Raw genomic sequence first — 19,311 nt, forward strand, 5'->3', positions numbered from 1 at the left:
TCACACACTCACATCTGCTTCCTTATTGGGATTTCAGGGCTGCCGGCCTGTTTGCTTTGCTTAATACCTTCCGACATCATTGCGATGCTTGTAATTCCGCCATTAGAGATGAATTCCTTTGGCTTAAAAGCTCTGCTCCTGATTAAAATGCCAGTATCCCTGGCAGCCGGGCGGCATGTTTTATTCATCCAGCTTCCTCAGCCACCCGGCAGCTGCCCTCCCCAGATGCCCTCTCCTGCAACTGTCTTTGTAGGGTGGCCTTTTTGGAAACAAGAACCTCCGTTTGGAACCCGTCCCGGGCCACAGAAGTCTGCTCTCAGTTGCCAGAGGTCGGGAAAACAGCTGGAGACTCTGGCTGAGCTGTCAGTGACCGAGCGAGGGAGCGAGGGCTCAGCTCCTGTGTCACTGCTTGTGGGGAGACTTCACCTGGGCCTGGGCAGTTAGGCTCCCTCTAGAGCAGTGACCTCTGCTGGGCAACGGCTGCGACGTCGGTGACCCTGTGAACATCTCGCTTTGCAAACCAACTAGCCCACAAAGCAGAGACAGTCTGTTCCGGATTTCCTGAGAGGAGGCAGTAAGTCAGGGGCTGGATGGGCCCAACATCTGAGCTGCTCCTGACTGGATTTAAAACCTTTTCTTCTGGGTTCCGGCGGGGGGGGGTGGCACACACCTCAGTCACTATGCACAGAGACCTGGCTGGGTGTGGGGCTGGATCCTGGCTGGAGCTTGAAGGAATCATATTAAGTGAGTTCAGTCATAAACAAAAGGATGACTGTGGGACGATCTCACTCACAGAAGTTGAAAAACAAGATCAGGGAGTTGGGCGGTAGCACAGCGGGTTAAGCGCATGTGGCACAAAGCTGAAGGATCCCGGTTCGAGCCCCCAGCTCCCCACCTGCAGGGGGTCGCTTCACAGGCAGTGAAGCAGGTCTGCAGATGTCTGTCTTTCTCTCCCCCCTCTGTCTTCCCCTCCTCTCTCTGTTTCTCTCTGTCCTATCCAACAACGATAACATCAATAACAACAATAATAACTACAACAATAAAACAAGGGCAACAAAAGGAAATAAATAAATATTAATAAAAAAAGAAAGAAAAACAAGGTCAGAAGGGAAATCACTGAGCAGCACCTGGACTGGAGTTGGTGTCCGGCAGCAAAGTGAAAGACTGGGGGTGGGGGGAGGGTTCAGGTCCTGGAACATGGCTGCAGAGGAGGACCTAGTGGGGGTTGAATTGTGATGCGGAAAACGTTATGCATGTACAAACTATTGTGTTTTGCTGTCAACTGTAAACCATTAATCCCCCAATTCATTAAAAAAAAAAAGACGGGGGGAGCTTCAAGAGTGATGGAGCAGTGCTGTGGGTCTCTGTCTCTATCTCCCTCTGCCTTTTCTCTGCAGACTTAGAGCTGAACCCCACACTTCTGTGGTTCCTCCATGCTTGGCCCAGCCTTTGCAGACCTGGAGAGGGTTCTGTGGAGACCCGAGATCCAGGGCTTGTCCAGCTACTTGGCCTCAGTATGGATGGTTTGCTGCCTGAACCATTCCTATCACGACTTTTTAAAAAGATTTTGTTTATGAGAAAGATAGGAGGAGAGAGAAAGAATCAGACATCACTCTGGCACATGTGCTACCGGGGGTCGAACTTGGGACCTCGTGCTTGAGAGTCCAAAGCTTTATCGCTGCGCCACCTCCCAGACCACCCTATTACGACTCTTTCCCCCCCTTCCAATTTTAATTTATTTGTTTTATCTCTGGGACCTTAAGCATGCATAGTTTTTACTGCTTCTGGCCTGGCTAGTTTTCAGTTTTATTTCAGGCAGGCAGGCAGACAGACAGGGCCAGGGAGGTAGCATCATGGTTATTTCAGAAAGATTTTTTCTGACTGAGGCTTCCAGGTCCCAAGATTAATCTCCAATACCACCCTAAACCAGAGCTGAGCAGGGCTCTGGTAACAAAACAAAACAAACATCAGGCAGACAAGCCCCCAGCACCAGAGCTTCCCCTAGTGCTTTTGTACTCCTATGTGGTGCCAGGGTTTGTTCCCTAGTCCTTGCCTTCCCAGCTGAGCTGTCTTCTCCCACCCCCACTTGGGCTCTTGGTGGAGTGTGTATGGGGGGAGAGAAGTGGGGGGCTCTTTGTGCAGGAGGACCTGGGGGCCCCTGCTGAGGGTAGATAGTATAATGGTTATGCAAAGAGACGCTCATGCCTGAGGCTCAGAAGTCTGAGGTTCAATTCCCCACACCACCATAAACAAGAGTTGCTCTGGTAAAAAACCAAAAAGACAAATAACAACAACAACAACAACAACAAAATGCAGTAATGAAAATGGTGTAGTTCTAGCGCATGGAGCAGATCAGAATGCCCAGAAGTTGACCCAGAAGTCTAGGAACGATCAATCCCCCCCCCCCCAACAATATGTGTTCATTTGTTAACGGAGAGAAGGCCAGAGCTCTGTTGTAGCACGCGCAGGATTCAACTTGGGACCTTTTGCTTGAGTTCTCTGCAAGTTACTGTGCTGTGCACTGCACTGCTTTGCTTGTTTTAGTAACTTGTCGTTTCCTTTAAAGATTTACTTCTCAGTGGCAAGCGGGGAGGAGAGGGAGAGGGGGAGGGAGAGGGACAGGGAGAGGGAGAGAGAACCAGGGCATCATCACTGCGGTGCCAGGGATTGAACTCAGGACCTCATGCTTAAGAACCCGACACTTTCTCCATCATGCCCTCTCCTGGGCCAGGACATGATGGGTTCGTCACACAGGTTTCAGTTTGTGATGGGCTCGGTTGGTGGCTGCGTCTTCACATTATCTGCTCTTTCTCTTTCCCGTGCCTGATAATTATGTCTTCTGATGAAGTACCAGACATTGCAATTTTATCTTTTTTTGGTGCTGGATAGTTTGTGTGGTTATAACTATTTTGAGCTTTGTTCTCAGGCATTGTTAAATTACGTTGGAAACAGTCTGATGTCCCCCCACCCCCACCCCAAGACTTGGATGTTTGTGAAGTTTGGGTGGGAGGGAGGAGGAGGTGTTGTTGCCCACCATAGAGGCAAGCCTGGATTATTTGACTTACTATTATTTTAGACAGAGTCAGAGAAGCAGAGAATTGGGAGGCGGGGGGGGGGGGGGGGGAAGGGAGACTGAGACCACAACATTAAAGCTTCCTCAGTGTGCGTGCGCCAGGCACACGGCTGTCACCTGTTCAGGTGACATTCACAGCCCTCACACCAGGTGTGACCCTCACACCTCCCGCTCCCCAGAAGTGTGGCTGCAGGGTCATGTGACTCCCGCTTCCTTTGCCTCCAGGATTGTCGCTGGTGCCCTGCGCCTGCCCTCTGAGTCCTCTGCTGGTGAAGGCCATTTTTTCCCCCCATTTTGTTGCCTCTGTTGTTGCCCTTGTTGCCATTGCTGTTGTTGTTGTATAGGACAGAGAGAAATGGAAAGAGGAGGGGAAGACAGAGGGGGAGAGAAAGACAGACACCTGCAGACCTGCTTCACCGCCTGTGAAGCGACTCCCCTGCAGGTGGGGAGCTGGGGACTCGAACTGGGATCCTTGCACCAGTCCTTGTGCTTGGCACCATGTGTGCTTACTGCCTGGGCCCTGTTTTTTTTTTTTTTAAATATTTATTTATTCCCTTTTTGTTGCCCCTTGTTTTTTATTATTGTAGTTATTATTGTTGATCTCATCGTTGTTGGATAGGACAGAGAGAAATGGAGAGAGGAGGGGAAGACAGAGGGGGAGAGAAAGACAGACACCTGCAGACCTACTTCACCGCCTGTGAAGTGACTCCCCTGAAGGTGGGGAGCCGGGGGCTCGAACCGGGATCCTTACGCCGGTCCTTGCGCTTTGCACCACGTGCGCTTAACCTGCTGTGCTACTGCCTGACTCTCTTTCTTTTTAATTTGTTGCTGCTTCCGCACCCCAGGGCCTTGCTGACTGTCCCCTCCTCCCCCTGCAAGTGGGAGGACTCCTCTCTGTCTCTTCCCTCTGTCTCCCACACATCCTGACCCCCCACTGGAGATGTCACTCAGTTCTGATGGGGAGCCCCAAGGACTCAGTCTGGCTCTCGGGACTTTCTGTCACCTCACCCTTTGGAGAAGGCCGTGAGTGGAGTGTTGCCCTCCTCCGGACTGGCCCACCCCTCCCAGTCAGTACCCAGTCTCTTCCTAGTGAAAAGGCCAGCCTGGAGCGGTGAAGCCCTAGTGATGCCGAAAGCAAAAACAGCCCCGGGAAGAAGGAGGTGGCTCAGCTGTAGAGCAGCCTGCAGACGGGCGGCTCTGGGCTCCTTCCCTGTCGCCTCAGGACCACAGACAGAAAGACAAAGGCAACTAGAACATCAAGAAAGGCAGACAGCTATTTTGGCTGATTAAACAAACAAAGCGCTAGCGATATTGATGGCCGCCTCCACACTGAGTGTTTCCTGTAGGTGGAGGAACGCGTAGGACAAGCACACTTCACCCATCAGCCTTTCTTCCAGCTGTTTCTCACTGACAGCCCCAGCTGTGCAGTACAGCAGCCCCTGTACATGTGCCCATTGAGAGTTCTGGGGCAGGGCGGGGGAGACAGCATCATGGTTCTGCAAAGAGACTCTCATGCCTGAGGCTCCAAAGTCCCAGGTTCGGTCCCCTGCACCATCATAAACCAGAGCTGAGCAGGGCTCTGGTAAATCAATCAATAAATAAATGAGAGAAAGAGAGAAAGAGAGAGCGAGAGTGAGCGAGTTCTAGGCCTGGGGGAGATGGTTCACCCAGCAGAGCACACACTGTTGTGAGCAAAGATCTGGGTTTGAGCCTCTGACCGTCACATGGGAGCATCATGCAAGGGGAAAGCTTCACGGGCAGTGGAATGGTGCCGCAGGGTCTCTGTCTCTCCCCCTTTTTCTAAAAAAAGACAGAGTGGTGGAGTCGGCTGGTTCAGAGCTCCAGTGAACAAAGCCCTGGTGGGATGTTACCATGCTTGAGGATCCGAGTTCAAGCCCCCAGTCCCCACCTGAAAAGGTGGTGCCGGGGGGGGTTTTTCAATAGGTGGTGGAGCAGGGCTGCATGCAGGTCTCTGTCTCTCTCTCCCTCTCTCTCTCCCCCTCTATCAAAAATAAAATAGAAAAGGGGCCGGGTGGTGGTGCACCTGGTTGAGTGACATGTTACAGTGCCCAAGGACCTGGGTTCACGCTCCTGGCCCCTACCTGCAGGGGGAATGCTTTGCAAGTGGTGAAGCTGGTCCGCAGGTCAGTCTCTATCTGCCTCCCCCTTCCTCTCAATTTCTGGCTGTCTATCCAATAAAGATAATGATAATATATAAGACCAGTCACTTGATGTTGCATCAAACCAGGACTCTGGGGAAGCAGGGCAGGGAGGGCTGGGGGGCCCCCTGGACCCAGCCTGCACACTCACGCTCTTCTCCTTCCCGAAGGTGCACCTGCGCTCTGCCCGCCGCCTGCGGGAGCTGTGCTGTGCCAACCGCGGCACCTTCATCAAGGTGGGCCAGCACCTGGGCGCCCTGGACTACCTGTTGCCCCCCGAGTACACGCACACCCTGCGTGCCCTGCACAGCCAGGCCCCGTGCAGCAGCCTGGCCGAGGTCCAGCAGGTCATCCGCGAGGAGCTGGGCCAGGAGGTACAAGGCGCGGGACGGGGAGGGCGGGCGCGGGTCCTGTAGGGGCACCCACCTCTGCTGGAGGGCAGCGGGGACTAGGGCCTTGTGGAGACCACCTTAGAAAGGTAGGAAGCGGGGCCGGGTGGTGGCGCACCTGGTTGAACACACATTACCATGCACAAGGACCCGGGTTCGAGCCCCCTGGTCCCCACCTCCAGGGAGAAAGCTTTGTGAGTGGTGAAGCAGGGCTGCAGGTGTCTCTCTGTCTCTCTCCCTCTCTACCAGCCCCTTATCGCGATTTCTGGTGGTCTCTATTCAATAAATAAGGATAATATAAAGAAATTAAGGGGGTCGGGCGGTAGCACAGCGTGTTAAGCACACATGGCACAAAGCACAAGGACTGGTGGAAGGATCCCGGTTCGAGCCCCCGGTTCCCCACCTGCAGGGGAGTCGCTTCACAAGTGGTGAAGCAGGTCTGCAGGTGTCTGTCTTTCTCTCCCCCCTCTGTCTTCCCCTCCTTTCTCCATTTCTCTCTGTCCTATCCAACAACGACGACATCAATAACAATAACAATTATAACTACAACAATGATTAAAAAAACAAGGGCGACAAAAAAGGAAAATCAATAAATCATATATATATATATATATATTTATATATAAAGAAATTAAAAAGAAAAAGGCAGGCATAAAATGAGACATTGGGATCTGCAGGATCCCGAAATGGCTCTCAAATATTGATTCCCTCAGGATGGTATAAACTGCCCAGTTCCCCATGGGCTGGACACACAGAGTCACAGTCTCATCGCCACTGGCTGAGAGATGAGGGAGCGGCCCGGGGCGGGCGGGGACTCTCCTCTAGGTGACGGCCATGTGCTGTTTTGTGCGTGTGGCCCCTCACCCAGCTAATGTGGGATTCCTTAGTAGCTGAGGGTCTTGGAGAATTAGCCAAACTGTTTTTATTTATTTATTTATTTGACAGAGGTAGAGAGAAATCAAGAGGAAAGGGGAAGATGGGGAAAGAGAGACACCTGCAGACCTGCTGCACTGCTTGCAAAGCTTGCCCCCTGCATGGGGGGGCTGGGGGCTTGAACCTGGCTCCTTACACATGGTGACATGTATGCTCAACCAGGTGCGCCCCCGCCCGACCCCCTTTGTTCTCTCTCTCTTTTTTTTAATATTTTATTTTATTTATTTTCCCTTTTGTTGCTCTTTCTGTTGTTGTTGTAGTTATTATTGTTGTTATTGATGTTGGATAGGACAGAGAGAAATGGAGAGAGGAGGGGAAGACAGAGAGGGGGAGAGAAAGACAGACACCTGCAGACCTGCTTCACCGCCTGTGAAGCGACTCCCCTGCAGATGGGGAGCCGGGGTTTGAACCGGGATCCTTATGCCGGTCCTTGTGCTTTGCGCCACCTGCGCTTAACCCGCTGCGCTACAGCCCGACTCCCCCCCTTTGTTCTCTTTTACAAGGCAGCGTGACTGTGAGCAGGGGCCCACGTGGGAGCCCTTCTTCCTGGAAGGCCCCTGGGAGCAAGGGGTGTGAAACGCTAAGACAGTACAGGCCCTAGGTCCAATATGGATAGATTTATGTCTCTCTATATTTATATTCATGTCTATTTATATTTACATTATATTTATTTTATATTTATATACATTTATATTCTATTTCTATTTACATTTATATATATTTGGAGAATGAAACAGCCTTTACTTCTCTTTTTACTTTTTTGCCTCCAGGGTTATTGTTGCTCCTGGTGGCCATCTTTTTTTTTTTTCTTGTTTTATTGGATAGGACAGAAGGAAATTGAGAGCAGAGGGGAAGACAGAGAGGGGGAGAGAAAGACAGACACCTGCAGACCTGCTTCACCGCCTGTGAAGTGACTCCCCTGCAGGTGGGGAGCCGGGGGCTCGAACTGGGATCCTTACGCCGGTCCTTGCGCTTTGCACCACCTGCGCTTAATTTGCTGCGCCACTGCCCGGCCACCCGAGCCTTTACGTCTTATAGCCAGTCTGGGGACACAGTGTAGCTGGAAGGGTGGGTGGAAGGGGGTCCTCAGAAGGTCAGGTTTGGGGACCCATCGTGTGCTGGAGGGGCAGCTGGCACTGGGCCCCCATTGAGACTGCAGCTGGCAGTGCCAAACCTGGGAGGCTAGCAAGTGCCTTGAGCCGAGATAGTCGTTCTCGGGCTGGGAGGTAGCTCAGCTGGTGGAGTGCACACTTGAGTGTGAGGACCCAGGGTTGAGCCTCTGTCATGCCGTGGAGCCCGGCTGCCTGGGGATCTGACTCTGAGGCTGCTGAGCCCAGAAGCCCCTGTGTGTTCTCTCCCTACCCGGGCACCTCCTCAAAGTGGGGGAGACGGAGGGCAAGGGGAGCAGAGTCAGCACTGTGAGCAGCGGGGGCAGCTGGGTGCGGGCTGGGGGCACCAGGCAGTGTGGGGCTGTGCTTCCTGCCGAGCCTGCCAGCCTCCTCTGTCCCTCCATTTCCTCTAGCACAGGAGTCATCCCCCAATTAACCCGACACCAGGCGCTGTAATAACAGTGCAGGGTGCCTCCGTGGGCAGGTGGGTGGCAGCTCTGCCCTCCCCCCCCCAGCTGACATATCTCTGGTGAGTTGCAGGGGAGGGACCAGGCCCAAGCCCACCACGTGTGCTTACCTCGCTGGCCCGGCCTGTCTGGGACTGGGAGACAGTGCCTGCATTTTTCAGGCCCCTTATGGAGGTGCCCTGGAGCCCTCTGAGGCAGGAGCTGAAGGTCACAGTTACATTTGGGGGGCGCCCCTCCAGCTACAAAGCCTATGGCTCCCCACCTCCCAGCAGTTAGCACAGAGCAAAGCCGCCCCTTCCCTCCCTGCCCTCCTGGGAAGATGCGTTTGTTCCCTGGTGACACTTTCTCAGGCTGTGGGCGGAGGGTGGGGAAGTGGGGGCAGGTGGGAAGGTGTGGGCGGGAGGGCGGAGGCATGTCACTCACTCTGCTTTCTCCTCCTCCCTGGCCTCTTCGGAGTCACGTCTTGGGGAACACCCTGCCCCAGCACCCCCAAGATGTCTGATCCTGGGAGCTCTGGACTCAGGAGCGGGGCTGAGGGATGGCATCTGTGGGACGTCTGCTTCCTGGGTTCAGGCGGCAGCAGGGTGACTGCAGCTGGATGAGGTGGAGGCTGCTTTGTGCCTGGCTGAAGTGGTGGGTGGCATCTGTGGCTATGGGAGACCCCCCCCAACAGAGGGCTTGGAGGGTCACGGGTGGCCCGGGCTGAGGAGCTGGCCCTTGTGTGTGTGTGTGTGTGTGTGCGTGTGTGAGTGTGTGTCTGTGTGTGTGTGAGTGTGTGTGTGTGTGTGTGAGTGTGAATGTGTGTGTGTGAGTGTGTGAGTCTGTGTGTGTGAGTGTGAGTCTGTATGTGTGTGTCTGTGAGTGTGTGTGTGTGAGTGTGTGAGAGTGTGTGTGAGTGTGTGTGTGAGTGTGTGTGTGAGTGTGTGTGAGTCTGAGTGTGTGTGTGAGTCTATGTGAGTGTGTGTGTGAGTGTGTGAGTGTGTGTGTGTGAGTGTGTGTGTGAGTGAGTGTGTGAGTCTGTGTATGTGTCTGTGTTAGTGTGTGTGTGAGTGTGTGAGTGTGTGTGTGAGTGTGTGTGAGTCTGTGTGAGTGTGTGTAAGTCTGTGTGTGTGTGAGTGTGTGTGTGTGAGTCTGTGAGTGTGTGTGTGAGTCTGTGAGTGTGTGTGTGAGTCTCTGTGTGTGTATGAGTCTGTGTGAGTGTGTGAGTCTGTGTGAGAGTGTGTGTGTGTGAGTGTGAGTGTGTGTGTGTGTGAATGACTCCTGTTGGTTCTAAATCAGCCTAACCTCCTGAGCAAGCATGGACAGGTGAGGATGGGCAAGTGGGTGGGGACTGTCCTGGCAGGGCAGTGGGCTTGGGGCAGCAGTCTACACATGGACGAGACATGGGAGGGGGCTCAATGCTGACTTTAGTATGCTCGTGGGCTCTGCAGAGTGAGGAGGGCAGGAGAGGTACCGGACTCTTGAATAGAGCGACACTTTGTTTTAAATTTTTATATTTTCCCTTTTGTTGCCCCTGGATTGGAGTACTGGGGGCCGGGGCTGGCAGAGAGGAACTGAGGGCTGGGCTGGGCAGGAGGCGTTTGCTGGGTGACCAGTGTGGGGACTTCAAACAAAGCTTTGTGGGCACCCAGGAGAGCACACGTGTTAGTGTCCGGGTCAGAGACACCCTGACTCTCCTGGCTTCAGTGGGAAGCGGGTCTGAGTCGTCACATGCTTCCAGGATCTCTGTCCTCCTCTCCCGGAGAGATCTGTGTCATTGGCAGAGACCTAGACACGTCACTGGGTGCCACCCGCCATCCGGGTTATTAAGATGGGGCCCGTGGAGCTGTTAGATTTATGACAGTCGCTGGGGGATTATGAAGAGCCATTTGTCAAACGTCAGTGCCCGCGGCCCATAGTTGGCACCGGGTTTGCTTAAGCTGAGGAGCTGGGGGGGGGCCCTCCCGTGAGTTCTGAGTGACAGAGAGCACGGGTGGCTCCCCAGGCTGGCCGCCACACTGGACGCTTGTCTGTGGTCACTTCTGCAGGTGTCTGGGCTGTCCCAGATCGGCCTGACCGTGCCCCCCCCCCCGCATCCTTGCCCCCTGCCCAGGAAGAGGGTGGTGAAGCCAGATGTCACCCCACTTGTTCCTTGGGAAACATGCACTGAGCGGTCAGCTGCCTTCAGCACATGTTGGGGATGGGGGGGCATAGTCCTGAGGAGGGGACAGCCTGGCTGTGATCTGACGGGTCTCTTGATGAGAAAGGGTCAGGGGCGCATGTGCAGAGGTCCTGTGGTGGGCAAGGAGGGGAGTGAGCTGGTGGTGGGAGGGGGACGGGGATGGAGTGCAAGCAGGGCCACCCAGTGGGTCCATGCTGGGGGTCTGGGCGCTAGAGAAGGGAGAAGTGACAGGGTCAGCCCACATTTAGAAAACTCACTTTTGGGGGGCCAGGTGGTGGTGCACCTGGTTAAGCACACACATTACAGTGTGCAGGGACCCGGGTTCAAGCCCCTGGCCCCCACCTGCAGGGGGAAAGCTTCATGTGTCTCTCTGCCTCTTTTCCTCTCTATCTTCCCCTCTCCTCTCAATTTCTCTCTCTGTCCAATAATAAATAAATAAATGAAACTCACTTTTGTTGCCTGTGGGTTAGAGGGGGTTGGGTAGGGAGGTAGTGGGAGGATGGGAGGGTGGGAAGGAACTGAGGGGCCAGGGTAGGCAGGAGGCCATCGCTGTTCCTGGGTGAACCAGTGTGATGGACCCAAACAAAGATTTATTGGAGATGGGTTCAAGCCCCAGGCTTTCACCCGCAGGGGGAGCTTCAAGTTGTGGAGCAGGGCTGCAGGTGTCTTACCTTCTCTCTTGGCCTCTCAGTCCCTATCAAAAAGAAAAAGCAAAGAGAAAAAGTCTGCCTGGAGTGCTGTAGTCACGCAGACACTGAGCCTCAGTGCTAATCTTGGTGTCAGAAAAAAAAAGTCAGTGTTATAAAAACATTAAACAAGTGAGCACACCCCCTTGACCTACGCACACACGGCCAGGGAGACCTTCTTCCTGCTGCTGTTCCCACTCCAGACAAGGACGTCGATAACTTTGAATCGGGCCAGCAGTAATTAAAAAGCACATGACTAGTCATTTTAAAACGCAGTTGTTTTACTTAATTGATTTTGCCGCCAGGCCCAGGAAGGGGTGGGGGATGGGATGGGATAAGGGAGCTAGCTTCTTTGAGAGGGAGGGCAGCCGAGGTCCTGGGTTCAAGAGTCTGGTCCAGCTGAGGCTGTCTGCAGGGAGTCCATGGTGGTGCCTCCCTAGTTAGGGGCTGGATGTTAGTTCCAGCTACCTGGGGTGGAGGGGGGTCTCTTCTGCTTGGTGGGGGCCTATTTCCCCCTTCTTCTTCGTGGCCTTAGAGCAATGCACTCAACACTTTGAGTCGAGGCTCCGTTTGGAGACTTTATTCATATATAATTACAGGCTGAGGCACCAGTCTTTAATTACTTTTTTTTATAAGCCAGAGAAGAACATCCACTGGCAATCAACGAGAGAGAGAGAGAGAGAGAGAGAGACAGTGTGTGAATGATAGAGAGGGTGGCCATAGAGGGTGGGCAGGGCAGGGACAGGGGACACTGGGTGGGGGGGCAGTTTTTGGACTGGCTTCAGTTCCATGCCCCTCTGATTCCTCTGGTCATATTGCGGGCTTGGGCCAGTCCTCAGAGCTCGGTGTGGCTAGAGGTCTCTTTTCTTGGGGCCAGGGCGGACCAGCCCCCCCCACCCCCCTCAGTTTCTCTCTGTCTCAAAGTGGAAGAGGGGAGGGATCGGGGAGGTAAGGACACACCTGCAGTCTTGCTTCACCGCTTGTGAAGCTCCCCCCCTCCTTACAAGTGGGGACTGGGGCCTTGAACCAGTGTCCTTGTGTGTCAGCTGCCTCCTGGCCCCTTGCTTTTACATTTGGGGCTTTTGGGATTCATAGGCGTGTGGGAGTAGAGGTCATTTCCACGGGGAAATGAGTTGATTTGATTGTCTTCTGGTGGGGAGAAGCATGGACCAGCCTTGAGCGAGTTCTGTTTTGCTGCCGGATAATTCTACCTGTGTTCTGGGCGCAGGGGGCACAGCCCTCGGAGAGACAGAAACCGGCTTTTGGGGCTGGTGTCCTAGTGTGGCCAACAGGAATCTGGGCCCTTGCGTTCTCCCAGCCCAGGCTCACATCCAGGTCAAAGGTTTCTTGTGCCCAGAGAACCAGGAAGACTTGGGGTCCAAGACCAGGCAGGAATCACCAAGGAGGGGAAAGGGCCAATCTGGGGGGTTGTAAATCTGGGAGGGGCCTGCATAACCAAGCTCTAAGAAGGGGGGACAGGCACGCCCAGCTGGATTCCCTGCAGAGAAGGGAGGCCCCTCCTCAGGCTCCCGGCCCTTTGGCCCCTGGGGATGTTGATAAATGGAGCTGAGTTTAGTGGAAGCTGTGGAAGTGACAGTGGCTGGGGAAGTGATTTATGGGCTGAGATGCGCAGAGGTGGGGGACAGTGGCGTTTGAAGTCTGGGAGGGGGCTCTGAGGCAGGACAGCATGGCTGCCACAGAAGGGACGGGGCAGGGGATCGAGGGGGATGCGAACTGAACGGACTTCTCGGCACCAGAGCCTGGGGGCTCGTCTCCTGTCAGGGGAGTCGTGTGAACAGCCACATATATGCAGACACATTTGCATGAGTGTGAGAGTGTGTGCATGTCCAGGCTTTTAAAAAACTTATTTAAAAAAAAAAATTTGATAGAAAACACACGTAGAACCTGAACTGGAATTGGCGTATTGCACCAAAGTAAAAGATTCTGGGGTGGGTGGGTGGGGAGATTACAGGTCCAAGAAGGATGACAGAGGACCTAGTTGGGGTTGTATTGTTATATGGAAAACTGGGAAATGTTATGCATGTACAAACTATTGTATTTACTGTGGAATGTAAAACATTAATTCCCCAATAACGAAATAAAAAAAAAAAAAGAAAAAATTTATTTGATAAATACAGAAATCAAGAGGGAAGGAGGGGGGGAGAGAGACACACACACACACACAAAGACACCTGCAGATCTGCTTCACTGCTTGGGAAGCTCCCACACATGCAGGTGGGGAGCCGGGGGCTTGAGCCTGGACCCTTGTTCGTGGTGACATTGTGTTCTGCTAGGTGCGTTACCACCGGCCTCACGCCTGGTCTTTTCCGGAACTGTCAGGTTGCATAAGGACTAAGGGAAAAAAAAAGGGCGGGTTGATCATTTCAGCCTTGGCCAATCTCGGGAGAGACTTCTGGGGGCCTCCTTCCCACCCGGGGGGCAGGACTGGGGGTTTGAGGGCTTTCTTGAGCATCTTTCTTTCACACTGACTGGCCCCTCTAAAGGGAAGGGAGGCAGAAAGGAGGTGGGAACAGAAGTCTGTGGGGTTTGCTTTCCATTCTTTCAAAGGGGAAGGTGTTGAGGCAGGGCACCGAGGCCGAAAGCAAGGCCAGGCTGGCGAGTGGCCGGGGAGGCCCCAGGAAGAGGGGCTTGGGGACCCGCTGGAGAAGCCAGGAGAGCTGGCTGCGGGGGCGTGAGGGCTCCAGCCTGCAGGCTCCTGCCGCCGACTGGACTCTGAGCAGCTTCCATGTGCTGCCTGCCCTGGGCCCAGCTTCTGAGAACTGCTGAGTCCTCACACCATTGGTGGATAATGCACACTTGCAAATACATTTTATTTATAATAGAAATGGAGAGAAATTGGGAGGGCAGGGGGAGATAGAGAGGGAGACAGACACCTGCAGCCCTGCTTCACCTCTAGTGACGCTTCCTCCCTGCCAGTGGGGTGGGGGCCGGGGGCTGGAACCCGGGTCCCTGTGACGGCAACACGTGTGCTGGGCCTCTGGGCCACCGCCTGGCCTCCCGGCACCTCACCCAGTGAGCTGGCCGCTGAACGTTTTAGACAGAACTTCTAAGGCGCTGAATGGAGGGGGCAGCCCCCAGCCACGTGTCGCCTCCCACCCCCACTCCTCTTCTCAGTTCCTCTGTCCTCTCTGCACTCTGCAGGTCCAGGATTTGTTCCAGAGCTTCGACGACACTCCCCTGGGGGCCGCCTCGCTGGCCCAGGTCCACAAGGCGGTGCTGCACGACGGGCGCACAGTGGCCGTGAAGGTGCAGCACCCCAAGGTGCAGGCGCAGAGCTCCACGGACATTCTCCTGATGCAGGTGACGACTCTCCCCTCCTGGGACACAGGGTGGGCGTGGCTCCAGGATTCATGGGCGTGACTCCAGGGTGCGTGGGCGTGACTCCAGGGTGCGTGGGCGTGACTCCAGGGTGCGTGGGCGTGACTCCAGGCTGTGTGGGGGTGGCTCCAGGGTGCGTGGGCGTGGCTCCAGGGTGTGTGGGCGTGGCTCCAGGGTGCGTGGGCGTGGCTCCAGGGTGTGTGGGCAGGAGAAATGAGACCCCTGTGACTTTTCTTTTTTATATAGTTTTAAAGTTTTTAAAAATATATTTTGTATATTGTTTATTGAATAGAAACAGCAAGAAATTGAGAGGGAGTGAGGAGACGAGAGACAGAGAAACACCTACAGCACTGATTCATTGTTTGCGAAGGATTCCCCCTGCAGATAGGGTCTGGGGACTTGAACCTAGGTCCTTGTGCACTGTCGTATGTGCGCTTAACCCGATGCACCGCCACCTGGCCCCCTTGTGATTGGTGTCAACCAATCATGGTTCACCTTCCCAGGAGAATGCTCATCTTCCCTGAAGGACATGAAAGAAGCACCACGTGGGGTCCCGCTAGCCAGGAAGGTGGGGACAGTATCTCTTGGCTTGAGGCACCCAGTAGCCACCATAGTGCTCTGTGCCACCTGCGTGCCTGGTCCTGCCCTTGGGGTGCGGCACAGTCTGGGGGATGGCCTGGTGGGTGGTGGCCCAGACATGGAGGCCTGCTTTTGTGAGACAGTATTGGCTGAGTCTGCTGGTGACTTGGCACAAAAGGAAACAGCAGGCCAGATGTGGGCTCCGTCTCTGCCCCTCTCTCCTGCCTTTGTCCCTTTTTCGGCGGGCAGCTCTTCTGGATGCAGAGCCAGTGGCTCTTATTGATTGGAGTGGCCGTCTGGAGCCAGACTAATTGGGCCCGGAGATGGGGACAGTGATTCAGCAGGAAGGGGCCGAGTGACAAGGCAAAGGCCATCCGTCTGCAGACAGGCTGGCTTTGCAATGGCTGGGAGGGGCCAGAGCTCTCTGCTGGTCACCGTGGGGTGGCAGGGCAGGGCTCGGGCCCCCTGGTCACTGTGGGGTGGCAGGGCAGGGCTTGGGCCCCCTGGGAGCCAGTGGTAAGGCCCCAGCCCTCAAATCCAGACAGCTCCACCCTGTACCTGCCCCTCTGTTCTCTCAAGCTCTGAAGGAGGTGACGAACACGCCACTTGTCCTACCGTCCTCAGAGAATCTAGATCACGTCCAGGCACTGTCCCCCTCACATCCCAAAGTGCTTTGCATTGTTGGGGTGACTCTGTTCCCAGCAGCACTGGAGCCTGACCCATTGTTAGGTGTCATGTGGCCCATCCCAGGGGTCTTGAAACATCAAGGCCTGTCACAGTTCTGTTTCTGATTTATTTTCTGAGTCACGTTCTCAGTACAGGCTGTCTGTTCGCTCGTTGCTTTTTCTGACAGTGCTGAGTGAGCTGTGGGTGGCCGGGTGATGTTTGTGCTGGTACAGAATTCAGCTGCTGGGGGGCTGGACTGTGGCACACCTAGTAGAATGCATATGTCACCATGCACAAGGACCCGGGTTCAAGCCCCCTGTCCCCACCTGCAGAGGGGAGCTTTACAAGCGGTGGAGCAGTGCTGCCGACGTCTCTCTCTCTCTCTCTCCTTTAATTCTCTGCCTTCCCTCTCCCGCTCAGTTTCTCTGTGTCCTATCAAATAAGTAAGTTCGTATTTGAAAAATTACAAAGAACACGTGGAATAGTGACCGTCTTATAAAAAAAAAAAACCCTGGGGCCAGGCAGTGGTGCACCTGGTTGAGTGCATGTTACAGTGTGCAAGGACACAGGTTCAAGCCCCTGGTCCTCACCGGCAGGGAGAAGCCTCAGGAGTGGTGAAGGAGATGTCTGTCTGTCTCTTCTCCTTCTCTATTTCCCCCTTCTCTCTGTTTCTTTCGGTATCTCTCTAATAAATAAATAAAAATAAAAAAGAATCAACAACTGATTTTATTATTATTAATCATTTTATTATCATTATTATTTTACTTTTAAAAAGCTTATTTTTTTCTATTTATTTATTATTGAATAGAGACAGAGAGCAATTGAGAGGGTGAGGGGAGAAGTAGAGAGGGAGAGAGACAGAGAGACACCTACAGCCCTGCCTCACCACTCGTGAAGCTTCCTGCAGGTGGGGGTTAGGGGTTTTGAACCTGGGTCCTTGTGCACTGTGATGTGAGCGCTTAACCAGGTGCGCCAATGCCTGGCACCTATTATCACTTTATTATCATTTAGTTTCCAGTACAGCTGCTGGCAGGTTGGTGCAGTCTCTCACCTCCCCGAGACAGGTGTCTGTAAGGCACTCTCACCCCCAACATAGGTCCTTCCTGCCGTCATGTGCCAGGACGCTGACGCCCCCAGCTCCCCCCCACCTGCCCTCCTTCCCCAGAATATTTTGCTTTGGTGCAACACACCGAGCCCAGCCCAAGTTTTCTTTGGTGTTGGCAAATATGTTTCCAACCCCTAGAGATGGAGACAGGCCCAGGGAAACTCCCCTGCAGCCTGCAGTTGTGTTTGCTGCCAACAGTGCCTGTTAATAACGTGTCAGAATACCGACAGGGGCCGGGGATTGTGAGCTGTGTACGCCTCCCGAGCTGATATTCTGATCCTTGTCAGAGCCGTGGAGACACTGCGTCTTGTCTGCTGTCCTCCTGCAGAAGATGATTTCTCTCTCAGTGTGGAGCAGGGCGATGACCAGAACCTGTGCTTCAGCTGTGTCTTACGGTTTACAGAGCTTGCTGTAGGCCGTACCTCAGGCTTCCTATTGTGCCGTCCTGTGACATGTTGCACGAGGCCTGGCTGCACGAGGGAAGAGGAGGAAGGGCAGGTGGGGTGGAGCGGGGACACAACCGAGTACCTGGCCTCAGCTCTAGTGCCAAGTATGTGACCCTGAGAATCGCGCCCCTTCCCAGACCCGTGTCCTTTGTGACGTGGGCGTGAAGAGGGTGGCATGACAACACGTGTAAGTGTCCTGTGTTCCAGTGTGACAGGCAGGAGGTGGCCTCCCCAGCAGCACCCTCTTTTTGCTATTATTATAAGTACCAACCACGGGCTTTTATTTATTATTATTATTATTATTATTATTATTATTGTGTCTAGGGTTGTCACTGGGGCTCGGTGCCTGCTCTACAAATCTCTGTTCTTGGCGGCCATGTTTTTCCCATTGTTGTTGTTGTTGTTGGATAGGACAGAGAGAAATGGAGAGAGGAGGGGGAGATAGAGAAGGGGAGAGAAAGACAGACACCTGCAGACCTGCTTCACCGCCTGTGAAGTGACCCCCTCCCCTCCCGCAGGTAGGGAGCCAGGGCTCGAACTGGGGTCCTTGTGCTTCAAAAGGGAATAAATAAATAAATATTTAAAAAAATCTTTTAAAAAAATAAATAAAAGAAAGCAACTAAGAACTGACTTGCCCACCACCCACAGACCTTTTGAGACCAGTTTTCTGAGTGTTGCTGAGTGTTTTTTTTTTTCTTCCTGGTTATGAATTAGTCTACTAATTAGTTATCAGCAGCTAATATCAATCAATACCATCCTTGCTGTTATGATGAATGACGTTTGTATTAATAATAACCCAATAGTGCCGGTAATGACTAATTATGTGATTGATTAGCAGCAGAAAAAAATCTTTAAAGAGCTATTTGGAGACGAAGGGTAATTAAAATGTTCCCAAATAATAGTGATCAGACCCTTTTAGTTGATGGGATAGAGAGCAATTGAGAAGGGGAGAGGGAGAGAGGAAGACAGACACCTGTCGTAGTTATTGTTGTTATTGTTGTCGTCATTGTTGGATAGGACAGAGAGAAATGGAGAGAGGAGGGGAAGACAGAGAGGGGGAGAGAAAGACAGACACCTGCAGACCTGCTTCACGGCCTGTGAAGCGACTCCCCTGCAGGTGGGGAGCTGGGGGCTCGAACCGGGATCCTCACATCGGTCCTTGCACTTTGCACCACCTGCGCTTAACCTGCTGCACTGCTGCCCGACTCCCCCTTTGGTCGCTGCTAAAGGTCACCAGAGGGCATGGTGACAAGATGTGGTCCTGAGCCCAAGAGCCCGGCAATGTCCTATGAAGTCCTGGCCTCCTCGCTGCCACCTTTGCTTCTTGTTTCTTGTGACACAGGTAGACACAACACATGAAGTAAATGGATTATCCTCAGGTCACAGGCCCAGCCCTCAAAAGACGAGACTGAAATCAGACTGCAGCCACATGCTATTAAAGTGGGCTTGGGTAGAAATGGAGTCCAATTATCCTGTGTGACGATCCTTTCGGAATGGTGTTGGAACCAGGGTTTAAAAGCAAAGCTGTCGGGGTCGGGTGGTGGCGCATCCCGTAGAGCACACGCGCACCAGCATGCAAGGACCCGGGTTCAAAGCCCCCCACCCGTCCCCACCTGCAGGCAGGAAGCCTCACACCTGGTCCACTGATGTCACCGGGTCTTGCTCTCAGTCACACTTAACTGACACCAGTCAGCTCTCACCTGAGGCGTCAGCTCCCCCTCCTCACCACCCCCTCCCTTTTCTGTATCACACCCTCACCCAGGTTTCCCCAGAGCCAAGTCTTTCACCCAGGTTGTCAAACAAGATGCTCCTGCCATCTTGTTCAACCTTGATTTCATATTCCAATTTAATTTTTCAGCATGCAGTATTTTATTTTTATTGATTTAACATGTTTCCAGTGTTTTAAAAAGTTTAATTTTTAAAAATGATCTGTATTTATTGGATAGAGATAGGCATAAATTGAGAGGGAAGGGGATGACAGAGGAGAGAGACAGAGAGACACCTGCAACACTGCTTCACCACTTGTAAATTTTTCCCCCTGTAGGTGGGGACCGGGGGCGTGCACTGTAATGTGTGCACTCAACCAGGTGTGCCACCATCTGGCTCCAATTTTTTTTTTTTTTTTAACCAGAGCACTGTTCAGCTCTGACTTATGGTGGTGAGGGGGATTGAACCTGGGACTTTGGAGCCTCAGGCATA

General features: G+C 53.4%; 1 protein-coding gene across 2 annotated transcripts in view; it reads left to right on the forward strand.

The window, feature by feature from the left end:
- ADCK1 (aarF domain containing kinase 1) overlaps positions 1 to 19,311 on the forward strand; it is a 48,037-nt gene that overhangs the window by 12,887 nt on the left and 15,839 nt on the right. For both annotated transcript variants that reach the window (XM_060181348.1, XM_060181349.1), the window contains 2 exons: positions 5,403 to 5,606; positions 14,140 to 14,298. In XM_060181348.1, coding sequence (XP_060037331.1) covers positions 5,403 to 5,606; positions 14,140 to 14,298 — 363 coding nt within the window. The remainder of the gene's footprint in view (positions 1 to 5,402; positions 5,607 to 14,139; positions 14,299 to 19,311) is intronic.

The sequence above is a fragment of the Erinaceus europaeus genome, chromosome 22 (genome assembly GCF_950295315.1).
Source record: "Erinaceus europaeus chromosome 22, mEriEur2.1, whole genome shotgun sequence".
Taxonomy (NCBI): domain Eukaryota; kingdom Metazoa; phylum Chordata; class Mammalia; order Eulipotyphla; family Erinaceidae; genus Erinaceus; species Erinaceus europaeus.